At 48.1% G+C, this 27079-nt stretch overlaps 1 protein-coding gene across 5 annotated transcripts in view; it reads right to left on the bottom strand.

Moving 5' to 3' along the window:
* LOC308591329 (mitochondrial peptide methionine sulfoxide reductase-like) overlaps positions 1 to 26604 on the bottom strand; it is a 50085-nt gene extending 23481 nt beyond the window's left edge. The window contains exons 1-4 of one of the 5 annotated variants that reach the window (XM_081202068.1): positions 26447 to 26559; positions 17156 to 17429; positions 3245 to 3313; positions 2482 to 2601 (exon numbers count right to left, since the gene is read on the bottom strand). In XM_081202068.1, coding sequence (XP_081058194.1) covers positions 2482 to 2601; positions 3245 to 3287 — 163 coding nt within the window. In that variant the 5' untranslated portion in view covers positions 3288 to 3313; positions 17156 to 17429; positions 26447 to 26559. Of the gene's footprint in view, positions 1 to 2481; positions 2602 to 3244; positions 3314 to 16831; positions 16982 to 17155; positions 17430 to 26446 lie in introns of those variants that run through there. The other 4 variants (XM_081202066.1, XM_081202065.1, XM_081202069.1 and 1 more) reach the window with 4 other exon arrangements.
* Between the last annotated feature and the right edge of the window lie 475 nt (positions 26605 to 27079).

The raw sequence follows: 27079 nt of genomic DNA, 5'->3' as shown, positions 1-27079 counted from the left end.
ACTCCGAGTCCTGCATGACCCACTGTAATCTCTTGAGATTACTTCTTCCCGAGGGGGGGGGGGTAAGTGTGTGTGTGTGTGTGTGAGAGAGAGAGAGAGAGAGAGAGAGAGAGAGAGATCCTTAAGGAAAACCTGAGCCATTATATCCCAGCTCGATCACTGAGATCATCCGGAGGAGCGCTGTAAGCTGATGTCCATGTTACAGAAACCAAAATGGCCTCAACTGAAAGTTTGGGCATTTAGTGTGGTCTACCCTTTGCTGTGGGAGACAACTTTAGCAGAGATTCAGCACCTATATTCCCTCTGGACTTTCAGGCATTTTTAAAAAGCATTTTTTAAAAAGGAGATAGAAGAATTACACAACTTTTAGAAAACATCTGAAAAAACATTCAGGGAAGTTTTTAATGTCTGACATAGCATTCTTTTTTATATTTTGCTGGAAACCACCCACAGTGGCTGGGTAAACCCAGCCAGATGGGCGGGGTATAAATTAATAAAATTATTATTAATTATTATTATTACAATAGGTCTTTTCATCCATTTAATTAGCCAGTCCTTTTAATGGCTATTTGTACTGTTTTAAACCGTGTTTTTTTCACAGTACATCGCACCCAGAAAGTTTATAATATAGCAGTCTAGAAATACTTTCCCATAAATAAAATAATTAAAGCCCCTCCTTTTCCCAGCTGCATTGTGTTAATACCCAGAATGTAGACAACAGACGTGGATAATATTTCTTGCAGACAGATAATCCCCTGTACCAGCACTCAAAATGTTTTCACAGATAAGCTGCAAAACCGTCTGTTCTGATTGATCCAGGTTGGGGATGTTGTGGGCGGGGGGGATTAACTTCACCAATAAATGCGTTGGCGTGCCGAGGGGAAAATGGGGCAGCCACATCCTGCACTGATATTACTAAATGGGTAGTGCTATCTCTCATTAACAACGGGGGGCCCTCACACCCTTCCACAGCTGCTCCAGATTCTGATGGGAAGGCCCAATAAAGGCCAAGGAGACTTCCCTTTACCAAGCCAAACATGCAAGTTGATGCTAATGTTTCGGAAGAGGGGCACCTCAACAGCTTCTTCTCTCCAGCAGGACTAGCCAGTGAAGTGCACTCCTGATGTTCCTAGTTTCCCATCAGGACCAACAGTCAGGCATGATAGAAGTTGTCATCCAAGAATATCCAGAGGGCTACCTCTTTGTTAGAGCAGAGGCGAGGCAAAACATGGCCTTCCAGATGTTGTTGAACCACAGCTCCCATCAACCCTGGCCATTGGCTGTGCTACCTTAGAGCTGATGGAAGTTGAGAGTCCCAACAACCCTAGAGGTCCCCACCTCTACTTTTGAGTCCTATGCCTGTTCTTAGCAGACTGGTATTCTTGCCTGGTTGACCTCTGGAATGCAGAAGTGTCCCAGGCGACTGGTTACCAATAGGCAGGAGATGGGGCTCCAGTCTTCTGGGTACTAAACTGTCATGGAATTGTAGGGTTGTCATCAATTTCAATGCAGGAATATCAGATAGATCAGGCATCCCCATCCTGCGCCCCTCCAGATGTTTTGGCCTACAACTCCCATGATCCCTAGCTAACAGGACCAGTGGTCAGGGATGATGGGAATTGTAGTCCAAAACATCTGGAGGGCCGAAGGTTGGGGATGCCTGAACTAGATCATACGTGAGTGATAGCCATCCAACCACTGCTTAAAAACCTCAGAGGAAGGGCAGCCTGCCACTTCTTGTGGGCTCCAGAACCAGAATTAAGTACGTAAAACATGCAAACATATGCTGGTTTTATCTTCCTTAGATACCTTGCCCAATGGAATGAGAGGTGGGTGGCTGCTAGGAAAACAGCCTTTTTGTTGGCATCTTGCTTACACAATGCTTTCCCCAGAAAGGCTTGCCTGGCAATGGGGAACATGTGACCCTGCAGCTATTTCTGGACAACAACTCCCATCATCCATTGGCCATGCTGGCTGGGGATGATGGGAGTCCAACAACGTCTGCCGGGCCATAAGATTTAAAGTCTCCTGCTTTAGAGTCTCAGACCTGGTCTGCTCATTTCAATTGCGTTTGTTTGATTTGCTTATTGCAAACAGTTGAAAGCATAATAAAAAAATTCCTTCCAGTAGCACCTTAAAGACCAACTAAGTTAGTTCTTGGTATGAGCTTTCGTGTGCATGCACACTTCTTCAGATACACTTCTTCTTTCGTGCATGCACACGAAAGCTCATACCAAGAACTAACTTAGTTGGTCTTTAAGGTGCTACTGGAAGGATTTTTTTTATTTTGACTATGGCAGACCAACACGGCTACCTATCTACAGTTGAAAGCATGTAAATTGGGTTTGATTTGCAAAGGAGGTTGGATAATTTTGATTGCAACTGCATGTTGGGATGTTACCTCGCAGGTTAACTAGGCAAGAAGATCATAACCAAAACCCTCCACAAGGACTAAGAGAGGTGGGGAGAAAAAGCACTCACCACTGCAGACTTCCTTGTAGGTAGGGTTGGGGGTAAACCCTCCTGAGAAGCCCACCTGGGTGGAGAAGACACCCGGCAGCTTCCAGAACATTCTCTCCGCTCCCCAGAAACACCCCATGCCTGGGTAGAGAAAGAGGTAGGAGAAAACCCAAACATTATGAATAGGCTGCAGAAAGAATTCTTGGAATTTTGAATTGTTCCAGCATTTTATCACTGCTATGAAGGGTGTGTGCTGATGTTTCCCCGCCCCAGGCAATGTGTTCACTAAATATGCAGAAGGGGGTGGGAAAATGTCTCTTGGCTCCACCCCAACCACGGCAGATTCAATGTCAGGGATGACGGGGGTGTCAATACACATAAGGCTCCTTTCAAACTAGCGCCAACACCTAGGGGCAGAGGAAGTGGGCTGGGCCAGTCAGCATGCTTCGTGCATTCAGCAAACACACCATGGCTGTCTCAGGTCACACCTACACAATAAATTTAAAGGACTCTTATGCCCCTTTGAAAAGTCATGGCTTTCCCCCAAAGAAACTGGGGTATGTATCACTGATTATGGGTGTCAAGAACTGCAACTACGAGGGTAAGCTACAGTTCTCTTTGCAGGGAAATCATAGCTGTCCATCGGTGGGCCAAATGATTTCTGGATTCATTTCATTACTTTCTGTTCTAGGGCAAGATTTGAGGACAGCCAGTACTGAAACCCAACGGGGGCGGAGAGAAATTGTACTTAAACCTGGCCACGAAGCAAGAACCAGTCACGTACCAAATATTGCCATCTGCATTCCTTCCGGGAATGGCGGGTACATTGGATTTTTGTTGACGGCATGGCTGGCTGGCAGGAGGAAAGAGAAAAAGATGTGAAAATCTCCTCACTAAGTCTCCAGGAGCTGGGTCATAACAAGGATCACAAAACAGTGCAGTGGGGCTTACACCACTGAGACTGCACACTGCAATCCTATACGCAGGGGTAGCAAATGGTGCTCACCTTTAAAGCTCTAAATGGCCTCAGCCCAGTATACCTGAAGGAGCATCTCCACCCCCATCGTTCAGCCCGGACACTGAGGTCCAGCTCTGAGGGCCTTCTGGTTGTTCTCTCACTGCAAGGTTATAGGGAACCAGAGGGCCTTCTCGGTAGTGGCTCCCACCCTCTGAAACACCTTCACATCAGATGTTAAGGAAATAAACAGCTATCTAACTTTTAGAAGGCAGTCCTACTTAGGGAAGTTTTATTGTTTGATGTTTTATCGTGTTTTTAATATTCTGTTGGGAGCCGCCCAGAGTGGCTGGGGAGGCCCAGCCAGATGGGCGGGGTATAAGTTGTTTGTTGTTGTTGTTGTTGTTGTTGTTGTTGTTGTTTCTTGCTCTCTCCAGCTCACAACAGTCCCAGGCAGCATGGACCATGATCAGTGTTGATCAACTTTATTCTGACAACATCCAGAAGGTATCACCTTGGCTATCCTTGCAGTATACACCTATCATAGAATCATATGTTTGGAAGGGATCTTGAGGGTCATCTATTCCAACCTGCTTTGCCAGTTCAAGATCTGCCATGCAGAATGTACTGAAGAACATAAAAAGAGACCAGGCCAAAGGCTCACCAACAGTGGAGCCTTATCCTCCATGGATGTATCTCTTATTATGGTTATTATTCCTTTTCTCGTAGACCAGCAAGATTTCCTTTACATTGAGTGCTTGGTATCTCCCCAGTTCCCTTTCCAATTTTTGAAATTTATATTTATTAAATTTCTATACCACCCTTCATCCAAGGATCACTGTCTGTCAGAACACTGGAAAGTGGGGGAGCCTCTTTAAATAGTCACAAGCTCTTCCCAAAGAATTCTGGAAGCTGTACTTCATTATGGGGCTGAGACGAGCTAGGAGACCCCTGTTCTCCTTCCCAGAGCTACAATTCCCAGAATGGTTTAGCCATTGATCCCTTTTTTCACAGGGAACTCTGAGAACTGTAGCTGTGAAGGAAATAGGTATCTCCTAACAACTCTCAGAAGGGATGTGGGTGGTGCTGTGGGTTAGACCACAGAGCCTAGGACTTGCTGATCAGAAGGTCGGCGGTTCGAATTCCCAAGACGGGGTGAGTTCCTGTTGCTCGGTCCCTGCTCCTGCCAACCTAGCAGTTCAAAAGCAAGTCAAAGTGCAAGTAGATAAATAGGCACCGCTCCGGCGGGAAGGTAAACGGCGTTTCCGTGCGCTGCTCTGGTTCGCCAGAAGCGGCTTAGTCATGCTGGCCACATGACCCGGAAGCCGTACGCCGGCTCCCTCAGCCAATAAAGCGAGATGAGCGCCACAACCCCAGAGTCAGCCACGACTGGACCTAATGGTCAGGGGTCCCTTTACCTTTACCAACTCTCAGCACCTTTTAACAAACCAGAGAGAATTCTTTGGGGGAAGTCTCCTCCAGACCATAATGTTTAAAGCAATCTAATAACAGTCATGGCTCCCCATTCCTCCCCCCCCAAAAAAAAGAATAATCCTGGGAACTGTTAAGGGTGCTGGGAATTGTAGCTCTGTAAGAGACCATCTAAGCACCTTTAACAAACTGAAATTTTTTGCCTGCCCATTCCCCCCCATTCCAGCCAGAAATCATTTTTCCCCACCAGAAAAGAGACACCCCCCATTATTACAACAATTTGGTAGGACGCCAAGAATATTGTTAAGTACTATAACATGGCCGTCATCAAAAACTGGCACAGTTAGGCACTTTCTAAGGTTGAGAGGCCAGCAGAGGGCTCATTGCTGACCAGGGACGCGGACTTATAAAAAATATTGGGGGGGCCCGGGAAAGCTCATGAATAATAAATAAGCTCATGAATATGCAAATAAAGTGGCTCCGGCCCTAAATAGGGCAAGCCACGCCCCCCCAGCCAGCCGATTGGCTGGCTGGGAGGTGTGGCCAGTCGGGATTCCCCTGTTCTCGCGGGGGCTGAAACCGCCAGGAGGAAGGAAATTCCCTCCGGCAGTGCCTTGGCAGTGGTGGTGGTGCTGCGAAGCAGCGAGGCAGGAGCCCCTGCCCCCGGCGCCCGAGATTATTGGGGGGGCTGAGCCCCCCCAAAAATTTTTTTGAGGGGGCTCGAGCCCCCTCAAGCCCCATGGAGTCGGCGCCTATGTTGCTGACCCAAGATGCGGAGTCCATCTCTCATTAGCAGCAGGAGAAATAAGGGTGCAAGAGTCAATCTCCTCTTCCTCCTCCAGGCATCTCTACCCCGGGGCAATGGGCACTCACACACACACACCCCACACACACACTGCCCAAGGAATCACTGCAGAGGTTTCTGGGATGAGCAAATAGATCAATTTCAGTTCCTCGTTTTTCCAGCCCTAAGTTCAGTTTTCCAACATTTTTCCATTTCAGTTTGCAATATGAATAATGGCCTCGTTGCAATTCATTTGCATTTCTCCAAATATACACATTGCCTCCCCTCCCCCACCAAAAAGAGCTTTCTCCAATATTTTGTATGTTACTTTCACCCGTACATGGATTTATGTGCACACTTAGTCTATGCTGGAGAACTGCACTGCAAAACTAGGACAAGCGCGGATTTCGAAGGAGTCCCATGTGCTTCGGTTCACATCTTATTTCGGAAAAATACAAAGTGGGTAAGTCCGACTTTAAATGCAAACTGAATCAAATTTCTCCTCCCACCCGTCCCTATATAGTGGTACCTCGGTTTGCAACCATAATCCGTTCTGGAGGTCCGGCTGTAAAGCAAAACAGGTTGCCACCCAAGGTGCACTTTCGCCAATGGGGCCTCCCCCCCAAAATGGGTTGTGATCCCCCCCAAAATTGGGTTGTAATCCAAAAAAAGGGACACGCACTTCTGGGTTTGACGTGGCTGTAATCCAAAATGGCTGTAATCCAAAGCGGTTGCAAACCAAGGTACCACTGTATCTGGGGCAATCTTGGTTGGAGGTGGGGGGGGGGGAGGCACAACCTGGTGACTGTGCAGCCAAAGCCTTCTTTTGCTCTGCTATCTTTTTTTTTTTAAAGGTATTTATTAAAGTTTCAACATATTACAAAAATAAGAGAAAAAAGTAAAAGAAAAGAAAAAGACAAAAATAAAAATACAAAGTAAAAACAGTTAAAAACAAATCAGTCTTTCCATGTCTTATCTTTCATTTGCTTGTTTCCCTGACCTCCTCACACCTCCCTTTTTTGTATTCCAGTTCAATTAGTTAATTCAGCAAATCCTTTCCCTCTTTGATTTTATCTTAATCTTTTATCTTAAGATATTATAACTTTAGGTTATCACTTGTTAACAATCCATTTTTACATATTCCTTTATAATATTGCTGCTAAAAACCACTTAACTTCAATCCAACATCATTCTAACATTCATTAATTTTGCAGTATTTCTGTAGATAATCTTTAAATTTCTTCCAATCTTCTTCCACCGACTCTTCTCCCTGGTCTCGGATCCTGCCAGTCATTTCCGCCAGTTCCATGTAATCCATCACCTTCATCTGCCATTCTTCCACTTTTGCTCTGCTATCTTAGCCAAGAGTCCAAATGGAAACTCGGGGTGTTGGAAGGGCACCACAGCATAAGGAGACCCATGGGCATTCTGTGATTTGAGAGCCCACAGAAAATGGCAACCAGACCCGCTTCACAGAACCCAGAAGCGATCGGGGCCACTAATCGAAAGGCTTACAACAACTTATTCTCAGCAGGACTTTTAAAGGGATAAGACAATTAATGGAGGACAAGGTTGCCAATTATGGCTATATAATACCTCTAGGATCAGAGGCAGCATAGCATTCCTTTGGATACCAGTCCCAGGGGAATAACAACAGAAGAGGGGCACTGCCCCCCCCCACTTGCCCTGCTGCTGCACTCCCCACAAAGTATATGGCTGGCCTTTGGCCTGATCCAGCAGAGCTCTTCTTATAGAATCATAGAATTGGAGGTGGAAGGGACCACTACTTCAACCCTCTGAAATGCAAGTATCTAAACTAAAACTCTCCCGAAGCAATTCAGAGGTACACTGCCTCTGATGCGGGACGTGAAAAACAGCCGTCATGGCTAGTAGCCATTGATGGCCTTATCCTTCATGAATTTGTCTAATCACCTTTCAAAAGTTGGTGGTTGTCACCTCTTGGCGAACGCATTCCATAGTTCTAACTACATGCACAAAAATTTCCAATACGTAATATTTTTTTCTTTCATTTTGTTGACCTCTCACCCCATTTTCCATTGGGTTCTTTATTTCTCCCCCTTGCTGCACCCTATCTTCTCTCTCTTATACCGTAACAACACTACAACAATTTCTGCTTCCTTCTGTTGCTCGTAGTTCAAATCCTGTTCGCGAATTCATCATGCTATAGTATTTATTTAAATAATCCGGATTTTCCAATGGTTGGTTTCATTGGAAGTTACCGAGTTCTAGTCCCGGCAACTTCCAGTTTAGGTGCATTGGAATGACGAGCAATCATGCACACAGTGCCAAACCCTGAAGTAGCCCTAAAACGTCACGAAAACGTCATATAAAGGGGCGAAGTGGGCTTATGTGCACTCCGCCAATGTGTGCAGGGCTCCAGGATGGAACTTCCATGCAAAACGAGGATTACATGTGTACCTGAAGGAGCGTCTCCACCCCCATTGTTCTGCCCAGACACTGAGGTCCAGCACCGAGGGCCTTCTTGTGGTTCCCTCACTGCGAGAAGCCAAGTTACAGGGAACCAGGCAGAGGGCCTTCTTGGTAGTGGCACCCGCCCTGTGGAACGCCCTCCCACCAGATCTAAAAGAGAAGAACAACTACCAGACTTTTAGAAGATATCTGAAGGCAGCCCTGTTTAGGAAAGCTTTTAATGTTTAACAGATCACTGTATTTTAATATTTTGTTGGAAGCCGCCCAGAGTGGCTGGGGAAACCCAGCCAGATGGGTGGAGTATAAATAATAAATTATTATTATATTATTATTATAATGAGAAAAGGAGAACAACCTCTCCAGATGAACTTTCTCCACACTGCATCATTTCCTCTCTCACTTGCCTTTCCTCTAATCCACTGGTTCTCAAACTCTGTCTGCCCCCTTGGTTCCATCATCTCATCCCTGGTACCCCTTATCCTACCCTATAAAAACCATGATTCAGAATAAAAGCTTCCACAGCCCACTATGGATGATAATAACACAACAGGCGTCAAAACAGTAGCAATTAATTGCAGGTTGATTCAAAATCAAATCAAGACTATTCAACAAAATGGGTGAACTTGATCCCGTGATGCCAACCTTTCAAAGTCTAAAAGACTTTTACATCTCCACCTCCTCCCTGCCACCCGCTTGCCTCTTAGCACTCCCCCTAGGTAACTCCACCGCCCCCCCCAAGGGTAGCAGCACCTACTTTGGGAACCACTGCTCTAAAGCAAAAAGCCGCAAACATTCCTTAAAAGGGGGTTGTCAGCAGGAGGGCAACTGGCAGCAAGTTGAATGAGGGTGCAGGTCCCAATGCCAAGAGCCTGGGGTCAGACCACTCATGGAACAGAAACACAGAAAGACTAGGACCAGCTGCCTGAGAAACAGTTTCTATCCAAATGCTATTTTGGTTTTAAATGCAGTGTAAGATATTCTCTATGGGAGTACATTGTATTTAATTATGGGGTATCAGAGTTTTTAGGGGGTTAACCAGGCTGGGACAGCTGGAATAGCAGGCTTGTTGGTTTTTGAATGTCTGGTTTAGATTTTTTTCAATTTTGTCGTTCTGTATGGGACAATGACAAATAAAGATTATCGTTTTATCGTATTGTATTATCGTATTATCGAATTGTAGAAGTTGGAAGGAATCAAACTAGTCCAACCTCCCGCAATGCAGGAATCATGCCCTCAGCTCTCCTTAGGTGGGCTTGAACCACCAACCTTCTGGCTAACAGCCAGACGCACTGACCCACTGCACCACTGGGAACAATGATGTCAGAACAGTGCTGTGCAGCCCAAGAAACTAGGCCTCCTGCTCAGTGGCGTAGCGTGGGGGGTGCCAGGGGTGCCAGCCGCACCGGGCGCAACATCTGCGGGGGGCGCGAGTCCAGAGGGAAGGGACAAGTTCCTTCCTCCGACGGGCTCCCCGCCGCCACCGCCAGCCTTGCGCCTTGGCGCGCGCGCGCGCCCCCCCGCCGCCGCTGCGGCTGCGCTCCACTCACTGCTTGCAGGAGGAGCAGCCGCTGCAGCAGCGCTGACGCCGCCACCGACGCCTGGTCGGGCACGGGCAGCCTCCGCACCCTGACGCCATACCCTTCCTCCTTCCCTTCCCTTCCCTTCCCTTCCCCCTTTTTTTCCAGAGCTGGAGGAGGGGGAGGTTTTAAAAGGGGGTCTTGCATTGGCGATCCTGCAGCACTTTGGGCCGCACGACGCGAGCGCGCAGCACGGATCAGCCACGACCCCACCCCGTGCATTTCCCGGGGAAAAGTGCTCCGCGTGGGAGGCGCGTTTCCCCTTCATTCCCTCTCGTGCAAATCCTCCTTGGGTTCCCTCCCCCGTCTTTCCTCTCCCTACCTCACAAAAGCCTCACCTCGTCGCCTCCTCGCTGCCTCTCGCCTCCGCAGGAGCGTTTCCCTCCGCGGAAGAAGGAGCAGGGCGCTTCTGCAACTTTGGATTGCAACTTCTTGCTGCTTCCCTGGGAAACAGAGCCCGGCCGGGTCAGTTGTCCAGCGGAGGGCCAGTTCCCCCCTCCCTCCCTCCCTCCCTCCCTCTCTCTCTCTCTCTCTCTCTCTCTCTCTCTGCAACCCTTGCGCCCCCCCGCCCCCGCGTACTACTTGCAATGCAACTTCCGCGCTCCATGTGCTTTCATAGAATCTGTCGAGCTGGAAGGGAGCCGAGGGTCATCTAGTCCCACCCACTGCAATGCAGTAATACGCCGCTGCCCCCTACAAGGGATCGAACCTGCAACCTTGGCCTTATCAGCGCCGTGCTCTTAAACTGAGCCATCCGGGCTCCCCTTTCCCCCACCTTCTTGCGTGCCTGAACCTGTCCGCGTTTTGCATTCTAACACTTGCAAGCTCCATCCTCCAGCAGTTCTCTGACGCCGGCTGCGCTTCCTTTCAGGCCAATACTTGGCAGCCATAAACTCGCACCGTGTCCAATATCCTATAAAAAGCATTAATCGGAATACCTTGCAACATTTCATCAAAGAAAATTGAGACGCCCTATTCCATAATAATAGTAATAGTAATAATTTTATTATTTATACCCTTCCCATCTGACTGGGCTGCCCCAGTCACCTTGGATAAAAATATAATAAAACATGAAACATTTAAAAAAAACTTCCCTTCAGATGACTTGTGAAGTTGTAGAGTTACTTATCTCCTTGGCTTGGGGGGTGTCAAATAAAAATAAAAATAAATTATTCATACCCTGCCCATCTGGCTGGGCTTCCCCAGCCACTCTGGGCGGCTTCCAAAAAAATATTAATATGTCAAACATTAAAAGCTTCCCTAAACAGGGCTGCCTTCGGATGTCTTCTAAAAGTCTGGTAGTTGTTCTTCTCTTTGACATCTGGTGGGAGGGCGTTCCACAGGGCAGGTGCCACTACCAGGAAGGCCCTCTGCCTGCTTCCCTGTAACCTCACTTCTTGCAGGGAGGGAACCGTCAGAAGGCCCTCGGCGCTGGACCTCAGTGTCCGGGCAGAATGATGGGGGTGGAGACGCTCCTTCAGGTCTACTTGGCCGAGGCCGTTTAGGGCTTTAAAGGTCAACACCAACACTTTGAATTGTGCTCAGAAACGTACAGGGAGCCAATGTAGGTCTTTCAATGTAACTTCATACATTATTATTGTTGTTGTTGTTGTTGTTGTTTAGTCATTTAGTCGTGTCTGACTCTTCATGACCCCCTGGACCAGAGCACGCCAGGCACTCCTGTCTTCCACTGCTTCCCGCAGTTTGGTCAGACTCATGTTTGTGGCTTCCCCTCCCCATCCAGCTTGGTTTCCCTAGCCACTCGGAAACCCGAACCCTATGGAAATAGGGATGTCAAGGTTGCAGGTTCGATCCCCGCACGGGACAGCTGCGTGGTCCTGCATCTTTCCTCAGGGCCTGCAAGACAGAGCTGTTCCACCTGGCCTTTGGTTTGGACTCAGTGGGACCCTTATGTCTTCCCTCCCCTTACAGTTTTGATTTGTGGGCTACTTTTAAAATGAGGCTGCTTTTCAAATTGCATTTTAACCTGTATTTTAAATTGGTCCCTCCCCCATTATGTTTCTATTGTAATTTTACCGGTGTTAGCCGCCCTGAGCCCGGCTCTGGCTGGGGAGGGCGGGGTATAAATAAAATGTATCATCATCATCATCACCACCACAGGGGGTTGGACTAGATGACCATCGGGTCCCTTCCGACTCTACGATTCTATGATTCTATAAAGTCAAGTGTTACCGGAAAAATCCGAGGGCGCGCTCGCACTTGAGTGCTAAAATCCACGGGTTAGGGGGCGCAAATTACTTGCCTTGCCCCGGGTGCTGACAACCCACGCTACGCCACTGCTCCTGCTAATCTGAATCCACAGGCAAACCTCAGCATCTCTAGGGAATGCACACTCAAGTTGTACACTCCCTCTGTCACAGATTAAGGCTACAAAAGCCCAGGACTGGTTTCTCTCCTCACCTGCACTCCGCCCCAGTCCTGCTTCCGCTGCAGATCTCTATTTTAAGACTCTACCCAACGGCACGTGATCAATCAGCAGGAAGGCTTGCTTCATGAGCAGCTTCCAACCCCAACAGATGGAAGCAGGCTATGTTTATAGACGGCCTGGGACAGATCAGCCGAGTCCTGCCTTGGCTTTAGTGCTGCTTGCTGGGGCCTCCCGAGGTGAAGCGGGAGGGAGGGGGAGTTCGCAAACCTTCCTGGAAGATTAGCCTGGACATTCTCAATGTGAGCAGCTGCACATAACTCAATCCTGTGAGTTAGGGCATCCCCGTTGCTTCCTCTGACCTTAAGCGCCATTGGTTATTATACGGATCAGCGGAGAAGGGGCAGTGCCAAGGGGCACAATGGCTGCTTGCTTAGAGAGAAGCAGGAAGTCTTTCTCTAGGATACCCAAGCAGCAGGAGCAGAATGTAATGGTGGAGGGGACGGAGGGGAGGGAATGGGCTTTGGCCGAAGGAGGATATGCAAGAAGAAAGCGAAGATCGACAATGTTTGGCAGCAGGCATGTAAGAGGGAAACAGCTGATTAGTCAACCCAAACCAGAACACAGCTCTGCAGTCTCATAACCTGCATTGTGTAGATGAGTCATAATTGTTCGGTAAACAGACATGCATTCCAATGTTTTCCAATTATATTTTATATAGGGAGATTGGGGAATCCCAACAAAAATGGAAAATGGGAAGGGAACTTGCCAGCATTTCTTCATCTGCCCCATGTACAGAACAGCAATCAATCAATCAATCAATCAATCAATCCAGCAAATGTGATTGGCATTCACTGTTGTTGTTGTTGTTGTTGTTGCTTTCAGTCTACAAACGACACGTAACTGATCACGTCCCCCCAACCCTTTGCACTGAAACTGAGTGGCAGTGTGATTTCTGTGATTAATTGTAATGTTGCCACAGCAGACTGTGAGACAAACAAGACAGGTTTTGGTGGAAGATGAAATGGAAAAGGAACAGGACTGCATGTGATGAATATAGGACAGAAGGGAAAACTCTGTCTTCTTACATCACTACTTTTAAACAACTATTGGATGAAATTAGCAGAGTCCATGGAATTCATACACCCATGTTATCAGGTAAAAAAAAAATTACCATAGGGACTGTTTTACAGAATTTTACACTTAATAACGGCCATGACTCCAGGAGCCAAAAAGACAGCAGAAGGCTGAGTGTCCATGCAATGCTCGCCTTTCACACACACAATGTGGTCATTCTGAACAACACCAAACATTGTAGTCAGGGAAGAGATGTGGGTTGAGAAACATCAGTGCAAAATATACATGATTTCTCTTATTTTTGCACTATTTATTTTGATTTTGAGTCACGGGGGTTTTGAGACCTGCTGGAGGAGACTGAAGCCCACCCGCCAAGCTTTGCAAATCTTCACAGCTGTAGAACACTAGAAATGGGACTCTTTAAACACACACAACACAACACAACACACAATTCTCAAGAAGTTAAGAACCTTTGCCCAACAGCACATTCTGAGCTTTTTTCACTCAGCCATGAAGTTCACTGGGTGAAATTGAGGCCAATCATTAACCTATCTCACAGGGTTGCTTAGAGGACAAAATGGGGAGAGGGCCACAGCGGCTGCTTTAATGTCCCTGGAGGAAAGCTAATATTTAAATGTTACTACATAACTAAAAACCTGCATGCTTCCTTTCCTAATAAAAATTCATCCAAGCCGGCTTATATAGTAAAATATTAAGCGATACAGTGTGGTATAACAGTTAAGAGTGGCAGACTAAGACCTGGGAGGCCAGGGTTCAAATCTGCCCTCAGCCAGGAAGCTCACTGGGTCAACTTGGGCCAGTCACTATCTCCTAGTCTCACCTACCTCACAGGGCTGTTGTGGGGCTTAATGAAGGGAGGAGAAGTATGCATACCACATTGAGCTCCTTGGAGGAATAATAAAATAAGAGTATGCCAACTGTAACAAATAAAATAGTGTTTCCCTCCCAAATTCCCAAAGAACAATTCTAATAACAAATACTATGTATTATAGAAAAGATCACACAATGTTAAGACTGACCTGCAGTGGCTTTTGAAGCAGTGTGTCAGCAAACTGTGCTTAAAAGCTTTATTAATTTTAAAAGTATATTAAATATCAGAATGGAACTGAATGTACTGGGATATGAAAAGAAAACTGGGGGGGGGGGAGGGAGGAAGCATATTTGAAATCAATGAATAGGGATAATCAGTTTCAGTCTTTCATTCGTTCCGAAGCAAATGCATTGGGGAATGAATGGATATTCTTTTCATCGCTTTCATTCATGTCGGTTGGAGGTAGGAGAGCTCACCTGCTCTGGCAGCAAAGGGGGAGGCTTCTCATCATCTGTGCCATTCCAGGCACTGTAGGTAAATAAAGTGGTCTCCCCCCCCCCGTCCATCAAAAGTGGTCTCCCCCTACCCACACCACCTGCCACAATTCCCCCCCTCCCTGTGCCAATGTCATAGCACAGGGGATTCTGGGTAAATACAGCAGTGGCTGCAAGAAGCAGGCACCCTCCTGCCTCCCTGATCAGCCAAGCTGCTGCCACTGCAGGCAGGGGTTAAAAAAAAAAGAGGCACAAGAAAGAAATGGCAAAAAGAAATGCGAGCAAGGTTTCTATGCGTGAATCATAAAACAAATGGCTGAAACGAACAAACAAAATGAACCGAGTACCAAAACAAGAGGCAATACAAGAATTCACTGTGTGCCTCTGTAGGAAACTGCTGCCTTGCCATTGTGTGTTTGGACAGCTAAGAAAGTTTCAATTGAGCCACATCCTGGTCTAGTCATACCATTTTTTTAAAAAAAACAACAACAACAAAGGAACTGTCTGCACTCCCTTTTGGCTACGTGTACACTGCAAAGCCACAGCACGCCCCACTTCAAAAGGAAACTCGCCAGCTGCAGAGTGTGAAATGGCCCGCTGTACAAGGCGGGAGACGGTGTTGCCTTCATGCAGAGATATGGGATCTGTGGCCCTCCAGATGTTGCTGGACTCCAGAGCCCATTATCCCTGACCTCTTGGCCAAAAGGGCTGGAGCTGATCAGAGCTGGAGTCCATCGACATATAGATAGCTGGTTCACCATCCATGCCTTGAGTTAATGCATGTGCAGTTACATACGTGAATATTAAAGAGTTCACATGAATTTGCTCCCTTACCTACCCATTTAATTTTCCAGAAACCTAAACAAGCAGGCTGAAACCTCAAAAAACGAGGCCTCCAGCATGCGGGAATTCATTGTAAAGGAGAAATTTTAAAGAGACAACTAGGAAGCATGATTTTCCAGAGGCGAGAAAGGCACCAGGAAATCAGCGTTGTCACAGAAAGGTAAGGCTCATCCAAAAAGATAGCCTGCCCAGCTTCCTTAAATCCTTACTTAGTGAAAGAGAAATTAGCATTTCAAAGCATCCCAGCCTCTCTGTACCTCAGGATATAGCATACAAGCCAGGTGGTGGCTATATATAATAAATCAACACTGTGTTAACATGTAAAGAAGAGCTGAGGGAAGGTCTGTGGTTCTCTTCTCTTTCTAACATTCTCCTTAACACATGTCTGCATTGGGAGAATTCCAGCCAACCCAAGCTGCCCTATAGCAGAGAGCTATTTCCCCGTTTTATCTCTGGCTTTCTGGACCACACCCACCTGATACGCTTTGCAGTGCATTGCACTGGCAATCCAAAACCCGAAAAGATGCAGCCATGTCTGTGGTGCTGCCTCCACTGCCCCTAAACCTCAGAGTGCACAAAGCAAATGGGAAAGGTTGGGAAATCAGGGATCTGCAAGGTGGAATTTGCCCAGGAAAAGGGCCATGGAGAGGATAATGCAATGCCAAATACAGAAATCAGGAGAATAATGGATGCCAGTCGAGAAATAACAAAGCAGGCTTGGGAAGGGTTGTGGAAAACCTGCTTTGCAAGCTGAAGGTTCCCAGTTCGATCCCTGGAATCACCAAGTAGGGTTGGGAAGAACACCATCTGAGACACTGGAGAGTGGTGCTGCCAGTCCGTGTAAGCAATATAGAGCTAGAAGGGACCAAGATTCTGACTCTGTACAAGGCAGCATCATATGTTCCTAGGACTCAGCCAGCCCAGCCCACAATCATATACCCAACCATCTGGCATGCAGAACAAAAAGAAATGGTAGAGACCCATCATGTGTGAGTTGGTCCTCGATTTTCCTACCTGTCCCGAGCTACCTGCCACAGACTCCGGACGCTGCCCATTCAGGAGCCCAATAAGCCGGGGCCATGCAGGGGAGCCACAAAAGGGGAGATAGCAGATAACCCAAGGAGGAGTCCAAAGGCACGGAGGCCCGCTTGGATCAGCTCGATGTTTTGGCTGCCAAAGTGGCCAGGCAGCTCGGCAGCTCCCAGCCAACTCCTCCCTGTCTCTCTGCTTTTCTCTCTCACTCTCACTCCCTTTTCCGAGCGGGAACAAGCAGGCTACATAATTTCCTTGGCCCAGATTCAATTCAATCAGCATAGGAACTGCCACATTCCCTAAACGCAACCCCCCCCTCTCCGCCTGAAAATATACTGCAAAACAGATCGAGCCAACCAACAGCCTCCACGAGAAAAATATCAAATATGAAATGGATCCCCCCTCCAAAATAATAAAAAAATTAAAAATGTAGATGCAAGAAAATGTCCAATTCAGTAGCCTGCAATTCCTATTCTCTGCCTTTCTGCGTTTCACCATTTCTTCCTCACCTCCCATCCATACAACATCGCCGCGTCCAGGCTGCCCCAGTCTTCCATGGCATCTCTGCCAAGCATCCTTGGCAGACCTCCAGCCCGTGCCAGCTTTATTCTCTCTCTCCCTCTGTCTCACGGCTTCCCTGCCAACCTTCATCCCAACTGGAGTGGTTCTATGCCACCCCCCCTTTTTCGCTCTACGCCTGCCTGGCGGAACCCAGAAAGCTAGCCAAAAAAAAAAAAAGTAGGCAGATCCAAACATTCACAGCAACTAGTTTATTTATTTAAAAACACCCACAGAGATAAAGAAAAGAACAGAGCAGAAGCAAAGAAGCTTACCTCCTCTGGTGCGTGGTCCCCCAATTCCTTCAGGCCAGTACCCGCCCTGGACTCCTGTGGGTGCCCGCCTCGTGCCCTCTATCCACAAGAGGTTCTGGGTGTCAGGGAAAGGGGTGGGAGGGAGATAAAGAAAGCTAGAGAAAACAAGACAAGGAGGACCTTGTCGGAAGCCTGGCAACTTTCGCCTCCAAACGGTGCCAGGGTTGCTTCCCCCCTTCTGCCATCAGAAGAACGGGCAGGAAAACAGCCACTCTTTTTATATGGCATCAGCTTGCTGAGGTGCAAAGCATCATGGGACCAAGAGAAAGCGAGAGAAAGAGAAAGGGAGGAGAGAGAAAGAACAACTCGGTAAAGGCAGGAGGAGAAGGGGAGACAATGAGCAAATTTACATTCCAACATGCCAGTTCTGCGGCAGGATGCGCACGCGTGTTTTGTGTGTCCAGACAACACACACTGAAGAAGAGATCAGGATTAGCCAAGGAGCCAAAACACCAAGCTGCTAATAGTTCTTCCTAAGGCAGAGGTCAGGAACTTGTGGCCCTCCAGATGGAATACAACTCCCATCATTCCTGATCCCTGGCGGCTACGCTGACCGGGGCTACTTCAATAACAAATTCATACCTTGCTTGCTCTAAGTACCTGATATGAATCTCTCCCAGACTAGTAACACTGTTTTGCTTGGCACTGCTGCAAAGTTTTGTACCCAGGGGAACAGAAGGAAATATAAAGTATTTGTTTATTTGTGTGTGTTTTTTTATACCCCGCCTTTTTCCCATACGGGACCTGAAGGTAAAAATTAGAAGAACTCAAAACACAGGGGGGGAAACCAATAATTTAAAAAACACACACAATTAAACATTGGTAGAATTAAAGCTTGCTTTATTTATTTATTCATTTATATACCGCAGTATCGGGGGGGGGATATCAAAATGGTTTGCAACAATGCAAAAACTGAAAGCCAAACAATATCATAAAAAGTTTTTTTTTTTAGTTAAAAGAAAAAAGAAAAAAAGAAACAAGCCAACTATTGTGGGAGATGTATTATCCTGCATAGGCCTGGCGGAATAGAGAAGGCAGGCATTTAAAAGTTGGCACAGAGGGAACCTGCTGAATATCTAGAATCTAAAACCATATGGATGGTTACAGTTAACACTACAGCACCAGCACTGTCATTAAAAGCAGTCAGTTCCTCAAAGCCTGTGGAAACAAAAAAGTCTTCACCTGCCGTCAGAAGGACAGCAAGGAGGAATCCAGCCCAGCTTCTTTAGGGAGGGAGTTCCGAAGTCTAGGAATACTGATAAGCATATGAAACAAAACGCTCCATGACTTGCTTGAGAGTAAAGTAGCAGTTTGGTTTGGTTTTCTAAGAAACAGGGGAGTAACCAGAATAGGGAGTTGTTATTGTTTTAAAAAAAACTGGTCTGTTTGCAAGGAAAAAACCCTGACTGAGGAGCAAAGTCAGTTTGCAACCAGTTCAGCTGAGACACATTCCAAGATCTTCTTGCACTGTCGAGGTGGCAAACTGGCCATCTGAGTAGAAAGAGCACCGGTGCTGTTTCAAGATTATGAGTTCCAGAGAGTTGACTGTGTTAGTCAGCTGCAACAAAAAACTGGAGGCTGCAATCATAGGCACATTTACCTGGAACAAGTCTCAGTGACCACCCTGGGTCCTACTTCTGTGTGACCATGCCTAGGCTTCCACTAATTGTTGAGCAAGGAAGCTTCAGAATGCAAGGTACATGCTTTGCCACTGAGCTACAACCCTTCCCAGGCCTGCTTTGTTGTGCCTTCACCAGCATCCCCTTCCACCAGTCTCCAGAGTAATACATACATCCTCTGCAAGGCTCTTGAATTCACCACCATGCCCTTTGCGTTCAGCAAACATCCACTCTGCAGACCCTCATCTTCCCCCTTCTGACTTGGGCAGTTCAAGGTGAGGCAGAGCCAAACTGTGAGTGATCAGTGGTCCAAACTGAAGGTCTTTTCCAGCCCTATCTATAGATGCCAGGAACTAAAGTTGGGAATCTTCTCCATTGCAAAGCACAGAATAATCTAACTTGCCACGGTGGGCTGGATGGACCTCCATTCCAATTCAGTAGGGTACATCTTATGGTCAACGGAACTATAGCAACACCCAGCATCATCTTCTGCATTGCATTCATAATCTAAAACAAAGGGGCTGTGGCTCAGTGGCAGAGCATCTAATTTTGCATGCAGAAGGTCCCAGGTACAAACCCCGCCTGCTCCATGTAGGACTGGGAGAGATTCCATGCCTGAAACCCTTGAGAGCTACTACCAGTCAATTTAGACATTACTAAGCTAGAGGAATAGGGACACGGGTGGCGCTGTGGGTTAAACCACAGAGCCTAGGAGTTGCCGATCAGAAGGTCGGCAGTTCAAATCCCCGAGACGGGGTGAGCTCCCATTGCTCGGTCCCTGCTCCTGCCAACCTAGCAGTTTGAAAGCATGTCAAAGTGCAAGTAGATAAATAGGTACCGGTCCGGCGGGAAGGTAAATGGTGTTTCCGTGCACTGCTCTGGTTCGCCAGAAGCGGCTTAGTCATGCTGGCCACATGACCCGGAAGCTGTACGCCGGCTCCCTCGGCCAATAAAGCGAGATGAGCGCCGCAACCCCAGAGTCAGTCACAACTGGACCTAATGGTCAGGGGTCCCTTTACGCTAGAGGAACCAATGGTCTGACTCAGGGTTAGGCAGCTTCCAAAGTTCCCATGCAAATACTTAGGCTGCATACACATCATACATTTAAAGAATCATAGGAACTGTAGTCTTCAAGACCACTGGGAATTGTAGCTCTGTAAAGGATAAATTACAATTTCCAACAAAAAATATTAAAGGGTGCTTTAAGTGTGCATCTGCTCAGCTTATAGAAGGTGCCCAATTCAGTCCCCAACATCTTTGGGTTGTGATGGAAGAGACTCTAGGCCTCAAATTTTGGAAAGTCACTGCCAGCCTGTGTAGACAATGGGACTCAGCAGAAGGCAGCTTCCTGTGATGAGCACCTTTTCCTTTTTTACAGACATGGCATAAGGTCATACAAGTGCCTTTGTACCAGGCAAGACTACAGGGGTTAATGGCGACTGACACCATTGCATGGTAGATGTGCAAAGAAAGAAACCCAGTCTTCAGATGCTCCCAACTCCTCCACCGCCTTGCGCTACCATGTGATGGTTGCAATGACAGTCGCCACGTTTCAGGAATAATCTTGTTCCAAAAGACACTTTGGGGAGAGAGAGTGGAAGACGAGGAGGAGGAGGGGTACGAAGGCTGCTGGGCATCCCTCCCAGCCTTTTATTCCTCCGCTGTCTCCTAGCAACACTTATCTGTTGCCATGGAGAGTGCAGTATACCCCATCCCCAATCAGTATCATTCCATAGCACAGGCCCTTGGCACATGTTCAGAATGTAAACAGGGATGACACTCTCTTGGGATGAGCAGCTGGGAAATCAGCAAGCAGTTCCCCCCACCCTGATGCATATAACCACCCACCCATTCATTCCAGCACAATGTAGAATAATAATAATAATAATAATAATAATAATAATAATAATAATAATAATAATAATAGATACCACAAGTTATGGAGCGAGCATAAAACATGCTCACGCCATCTCCAGGTGATCAACAAAGCTTATCTGAAATGCAAAGGGCATCAAATGATGGTCAAGTCATTATTTTCTTTTAAGAAGAACTCAGTTGGACCTTCAGGATCTGAAGCAATGTAGCTCAGACCTTTTCCTCTACTGAGAGCACATGTCCAATCTACCCTGTCCAGCTCATAATGACATTACTTTCACACACAGTTCTTGAGCATGTTGCTCAGTCACAGTGCTAATGAACGCTATGAAAATATTAAGAGCACTGGAAGTTGCCTCATACAGAATCAGAACACTGGTCCATCTAGCTGCATATTGTACGCTAAAGGTACCACTTTAGCTAATGGGGCCTCCAGCTGCCGCTGTGCGATTTCTGTTCTCATCCTGAAGCAAAGTTCTTAACCTGAGGTACTACTTCCGGGTTTGCAGAGTCTGTAACCTGAAGCGTCTGTAACCCGAGGTACCACTGTAAAACTAATGTGCCTGGTGTGGTGAAAGTGGAAAGAGAGTGGTTTCCCTCCCTCCCCTCTCGTAATACTAGAATTCAGGATCATCCCATGAAGCTGAAAATTCAGGACAGAGAAAAGAAAGCATCTTTTTGCACAGTGCCGTAGTTCAATGATGGAATTTGCCCTCTCAAAAGCTAGTGATGTCCACCAACTTGGAAGGCTTCCAAAGAGGATTAGACAAATTCATGGACCTCAAGGCTATATCGGTGGGCGCTCATCACAATGGCTCATCATACCAAATCCTGGATCGGAGGCGGTATATCCCTCTTGAATCCCAGTTGCTGGAGAACAACAGTGGGAGAGGGCTTTCACATTCATGTCCTGCTTGGCGTCAGTCCAGTACAGTGGTGCCTCGCAAGACGAAATTAATTCGTTCCGCAAGTTTTTTCTTCTTGCGAGTTTTTCGTCTTGCGAAGCACTGTTTCCCATAGGAAAGCATTGAAAATCAATTAATGCGTTCCTATGGAAACCGCTTGCCAGGCTGGCGGTGCGGAGAAGGGCTTTTCTCCCCACCGCAAGCCTTCAGGACAGGTACGGGAACAGAGGGGAAGGGGCGCAGCGCTTCTCCTCTGTTCCCGGGGCTTGCGGTGGGAGGAGGGTTTTTCCTCCCCACCGCCAACATTCAGAACAGCATTCTGAATGTTGGTGGTGGGAAGGAAAACCCTCCTCCCACCGCAAGTCTTCAGGACAGCCATCCGAAGGCTGGCGCGGGGAGAAGGTCTCTCCGCCCCACCGCCAGCCTTCGGAGGAGCCTTCCGAAGCCTGGCAGTAGCAGGAGGTCTCTCCGCCCCGCCGCCAGCCTTCGGAGCAGCCTTCCGAAGGCTGGCGGTGGGGCGGAGAGACCTCCTCCCGGCGCCAGCCTTCGGAGCATCCTTCTGAAGGCTGGTGGCAGGAGGAGGTCTCTCCGCCCCACCGCCAGCCTTCGGAGGAGGTCCGAGGACAGTGGGGAAGACGCGCTGCGCTTCCCCGCTGTCCCGGAGATTTCCCTATGGGCTTTCGTCTTGTGAAGGAAGCCCATAGGGAAATTCGTTTTGCGAAGCGCCTCCAAAACGGAAAACCCTTTCGTCTAGCGGGTTTTCCGTCTTGCGAGGCGTTCGTCTTGTGGGGCACCACTGTATACCTGAAGGAGCGTCTCCGCCCTGCATCATTCTGCCCGGACACTGAGGTCCAGCTCTGAGGGCCTTCAGGCAGTTCCCTCACTGTGAGAAACCAAGTTACAGGGAACCATGGAGAGGGCCTTCTCGGTTGTGGCACCCGCCCTGTGGAACACCCGCCTACCAGATGTCAAAGAGAACAACAACTACCAGACTTTTAGAAGACATCTGAAGGCAGCCCTGTTTAGGGAAGCTTTTAATGTTTAACAGACCACTGTATTTTAATACTTTGTCGGAAGCTGCCCAGGGTGGTTGGGGAGACCCAGCCAGATGGACGGGGTATAAATAATAAATTATTATTATTATTATTATTATTAGGGTCTTCCCACAAGTACCCAGTGGTTGCCCACTCTAGAAACAGAATGCTGGATAAGCCTTTGCCTGGCTCCATCAGGACTCTTAGGATAGCCTTAAGGGCGGGATAGAAACGTGAGCAAAGGCTCTTACTATTAAAAAATAAAAGCCACACTCTTTTCACCACCTTCCTCAACAGAAAGCAAGCTGAGACCCAATCTACAAAGGCACAGACAAAAGAAGATTGGGGCACCAAGCTCTGAAAGGCCAGTTTTGCTTTCTAATTGGTTCTAACTCCTATAAGCACAGAGGAAGTGTGGCGCAGTGGCTACACCATCTCAGAGTAAGCGTGGCAAATCACATGCTTTGCATGCAGACTGCCCCAGTATCACTTATGTAGGACTAGGGAAGACTTCTAGGGTTTTAGAGCTACCAGCCAAGGAAGAGCAGAGCTAGGAAACCTTTGGTCCTTCCAATGTTGCTTGACTCTTTTGTCGTCCCTGACATCCATGCTGACTGGGGCTGGTGGGAGCCAGAGGGCCACAGGTTCCCCATCCTTGGTATTGAGGGTTTGGCATGGGGTTAGGAACTGGATTCAGCTGACAGACCAGATCCTTATCTCCCCTCTCCCTTGCAAGGCTGCCCACCTACCAATCACCTGACTTTGCAGCAACATCAAGCAATCCATTTTCGCTCATCTGATGTGCACCTAAGCTGTGCAGGTCTAAGCCCAACTATTGGGTGATGGTCGGAGCTTGCATACAGCCCTCTGTGGCACTTCAAATCCCTGAAAAGTCGGTCTCACAAAGCGCTACCAGCTCTGCCTCTGACAGCATACATGACACTAGGTGTGTGGCAGGTGGGTGCGGTTTATCCAAAATGGCCTCACGGGCCAAACAGGGAGGTCCAGTGAGCATAGCTGAACCCAGAGGTTCACTACCACTGGTGTAAACAATGAGCTAGATGTGCACTTTGCATGAGGCAGTTTCCTATCTCTTAGCCTAACCCACCTTGCAGTGTTGCCATGAGGAGCAAATGAGAAGGGAAGGGGGCATGAGCACCATTACGGCTGGGCAATATTTCATCCAAAACCAGTCCATAGGAAGTCTATATCTTGATATCTGTTTCCTAATTTTTGACCTAGCAATATACCATGAATCACGGTGTGTGCATGTGTGTTATAATAATATTTTTTTTATTTATACCCCGTCCATCTAGCTGGGTTTCCCCAGCTACTCTGGGCAGCTTCCAACAAAATATTAAAATATAATAGTCTATTAAACATTAAAAGCTTCCCTAAACAGGGCTGCCTTCAGATGTCTTCTAAAAGTCTGGTAGTTGTTCTTCTCATTGACATCTGGTGGGAGGGCATTCCACAGGGCGGGTGCCACTACTGAGAAGGCCATCTGCTTGGTTCCCTGCAACTTGGCTTCTTGCAGCAAGGGAACCGCCAGAAGGCCCTCGGCGCTGGACCTCAGTGTCCGGGCAGAATGATGGGGGTGGAGACGCTCCTTCAGGTATACTGGACCAAGGCTGTTATGCAGAAATCACAATGTGGGGGAAACTGTGAAGCCAGCCAATGCCTCTACATAGCTCCATCCTTATTTCCGACATCATGATCTATTGGTATATCACGATGCTTAGCTGGTGATATATCGCGATATTGAAAACCAGATATTGCCCGGTCCTATACACAATCTACATTTCCTTGGGGAAAAGGTGGGATTTAAATAAAAAATGTAATAAACATTTGATGCTATGGTCAACTCTTGGAATCTACCACTTCAGATGGCGGCAGGGGGTGGGACAGAGATGAATTACTTTTCTCTGGGTGAGGGATCCGAACTAGAAATGAGGGTGAGGAGTTCTAGCTTAGCCTTCTCCCTGATATTGTTTTGAATGTGTAAAATCCCTTCTTTGCCAAATGGGGAAACATTTAACCAGGCAGCTCCTTAGTGCTAATTAGAAATGGAACAGACAAGGAGGCTTTACAATCTTATCTACTGCATGCACAAACTAGAACTTTAGACTGTGTGAGCTTCAGGAAGCAATGAGGTCAAGCATGCTGTCTCCCTTGGACTTCAGCTTTTGCACTTTTCCTGTCAAAAATCACTTTATTACACTGCTTTACATTCCTGTCCCACTTCCACCAGGGAGATCAGCACAGCATGCACGGTTCTCAGTGTTAATATCACAACAACATAGGCGCCGACTCCATGGGGCTTGAGGGGGCTCGAGCCCCCTCAAAAAAATTTGGGGGGGGCTCAGCCCCCCCAATAATCTCGGGCGGGCGCCCTTTCAGCAGAGCGCCGCCGCCGTCCCCCGCCGCCTCCTCCTCACCTGCTCCTTCGCCAGCCAGCCAGCCGCGCGCCCTAATCGGAGGCACTGCCGGAAATCCCGCGAGAACAGGGGAATCCCGACTGGCCACACCTCCCAGCCAGCCAATCGGCTGGCTGGGGGGCGTGGCTTGCCCTATTTAGGGCCGGAGCCACTTTATTTGCATATTCATGAGCTTATTTATTATTCATGAGCTTTCCCGGGCCCCCCCAATATTTTTTCTAAGTCCGCGTCCCTGCACAACAACCCTGTAAGGTAGGTTGTCCCAAAGTCATACAGTGAGCTTTTTGTGGCTGGGCACGGAGATCTGGACCTGGGTTCCCCGCAGCCATAGTCTGAGGTCACATCCACTGTATAGCATTGGACTTCCCCTAAAGAACCCTGGGAACCTTTGGGTTGTTCAAAGTTCTGGGAACTCTTCTCTGAGGAGTAAAGGACAGCTCCCAGGATTCACTGGGGGGAGTCATGTGCTCTGAATGTATGATGGCACTAATGTGACCTGTGAGACATTCTCTACACCACATTGACTCATCAGTCTTTTATAGGAAGAAGTCTTCTACATCTCATACTATTCACCTCCACCGAAAAGTTCAGCTTTGCAGGTAACATGCAAAGGACAATAGTCAGCCTGGAAAAGGAGGAGGGCCCCCCACACTCTCCCCTAGACCCACCATTTTGGAAGAACCATAGTCTCTCAACACCCAGGATTTTTGTTAGGGGGCACAGACCTTTTGTTAGTGGGGGCAGAACCACCGTTTGCTATATATTTTTATTGATGGGGGGGGGGGGCAGCTGGCCCTCCCTGCCATCCCTTGGCTAAGCCCATGCACCCAGCCCCTTATTCCACACAGACACGTGAGCAGCTTGGATAACGAACGGAAGCTTGCACGCCCGTAACTTATTTTGGGGTGCAAATCCCAGCTCCCGACTTCTCTGCCCCGGGAGCGTCATGCGTCAGAGCCAATTTGCAAACCACAAAACAACGCACATTCCAAGAGCTCCTGGAGGCTCAAAACTTCTCACGGGAGTGCGCGCGTGTGCGCGCGCAGGATCCCTCCTGCAATCTCCGCACTCAGGACCTGGGATCTAACGATCCTCTTGAGCTACACGGCGTTGGATGCCTTCCTCCTTGCTCTTCTCTGCCGGTCCCGTGCAGGTCTACGCGGGAGCAAACCCCACGGGGAGCTTCCCTGCCTTAACTGACTGGCGTTCCCTTTTTTCCTAGCAGGAAGGCGCTTGTGCCTTGTGAGATAGATTTGGGCGGGTAAAGGGCAGAAAGCATAGCTGATCATGGTGGGTGGGGATTTCTTAAGCCCCCTCCCACCTCGGCTGCACCCACCCCACGAAAATACAGGGACACGCGTGGGTCTCCCTCTTCCCGTACCTGACACTACGATTGCCTCAGATCTGCCTAGCAGAGCCTCTTCCCGAGAGGGCATCCGTACAGGACCAGGCATGGCGTCGCAGTTCAACAACGGGGCGCCCCACCGCTACCCACATGCAAGTAAGTAGCCAGTTTCCACTTTTTTCTCAGGCACGGGACAAGAGGTGGGCGGGGCCAAGGGGCGGGAAGTGTGACGTTAAACTGGTGGGTGGGGCTGATGAAGCTTCAAGCGGCGCAAGGGGCGGGGTGGGCTGCTGGGAGATCCACCCGTCTCCGCCCCATAACCGGTGCTTTCGTCGTCAGGAGCCCAGTCGCTACCTACTTTTCTGCCTTTCGTTGACCCCCTCGCCTCACCGTTTGAAATTTTTACACACACACACACCATATGTTTACTAATTTTGGTCACGTCCGCACTGTACATTTAATGCAGTGTCATACCACTTTAAAAGTCAGGGCTCCCCCGCTCCCCAAGGAATCCTGGGAAGTGTAGTTACAGATAGGTAGCCGTGTTGGTCTGCCATAGTCAAAATAAAAAAATTCCTTCCAGTAGCACCTTAAAGACCAACTAAGTTAGTTCTTGGTATGAGCTTTCGTGTGCAACAGATGATGATGATGATGATGATGATGATTTTG

Source organism: Podarcis bocagei, assembly GCF_964188305.1.
Source record: "Podarcis bocagei genome assembly, chromosome: 7".
Taxonomy (NCBI): domain Eukaryota; kingdom Metazoa; phylum Chordata; class Lepidosauria; order Squamata; family Lacertidae; genus Podarcis; species Podarcis bocagei.
The sequence above is the reverse complement of the archived record's forward strand: the minus strand, read 5'-3'. Positions and strand labels throughout refer to the sequence as shown.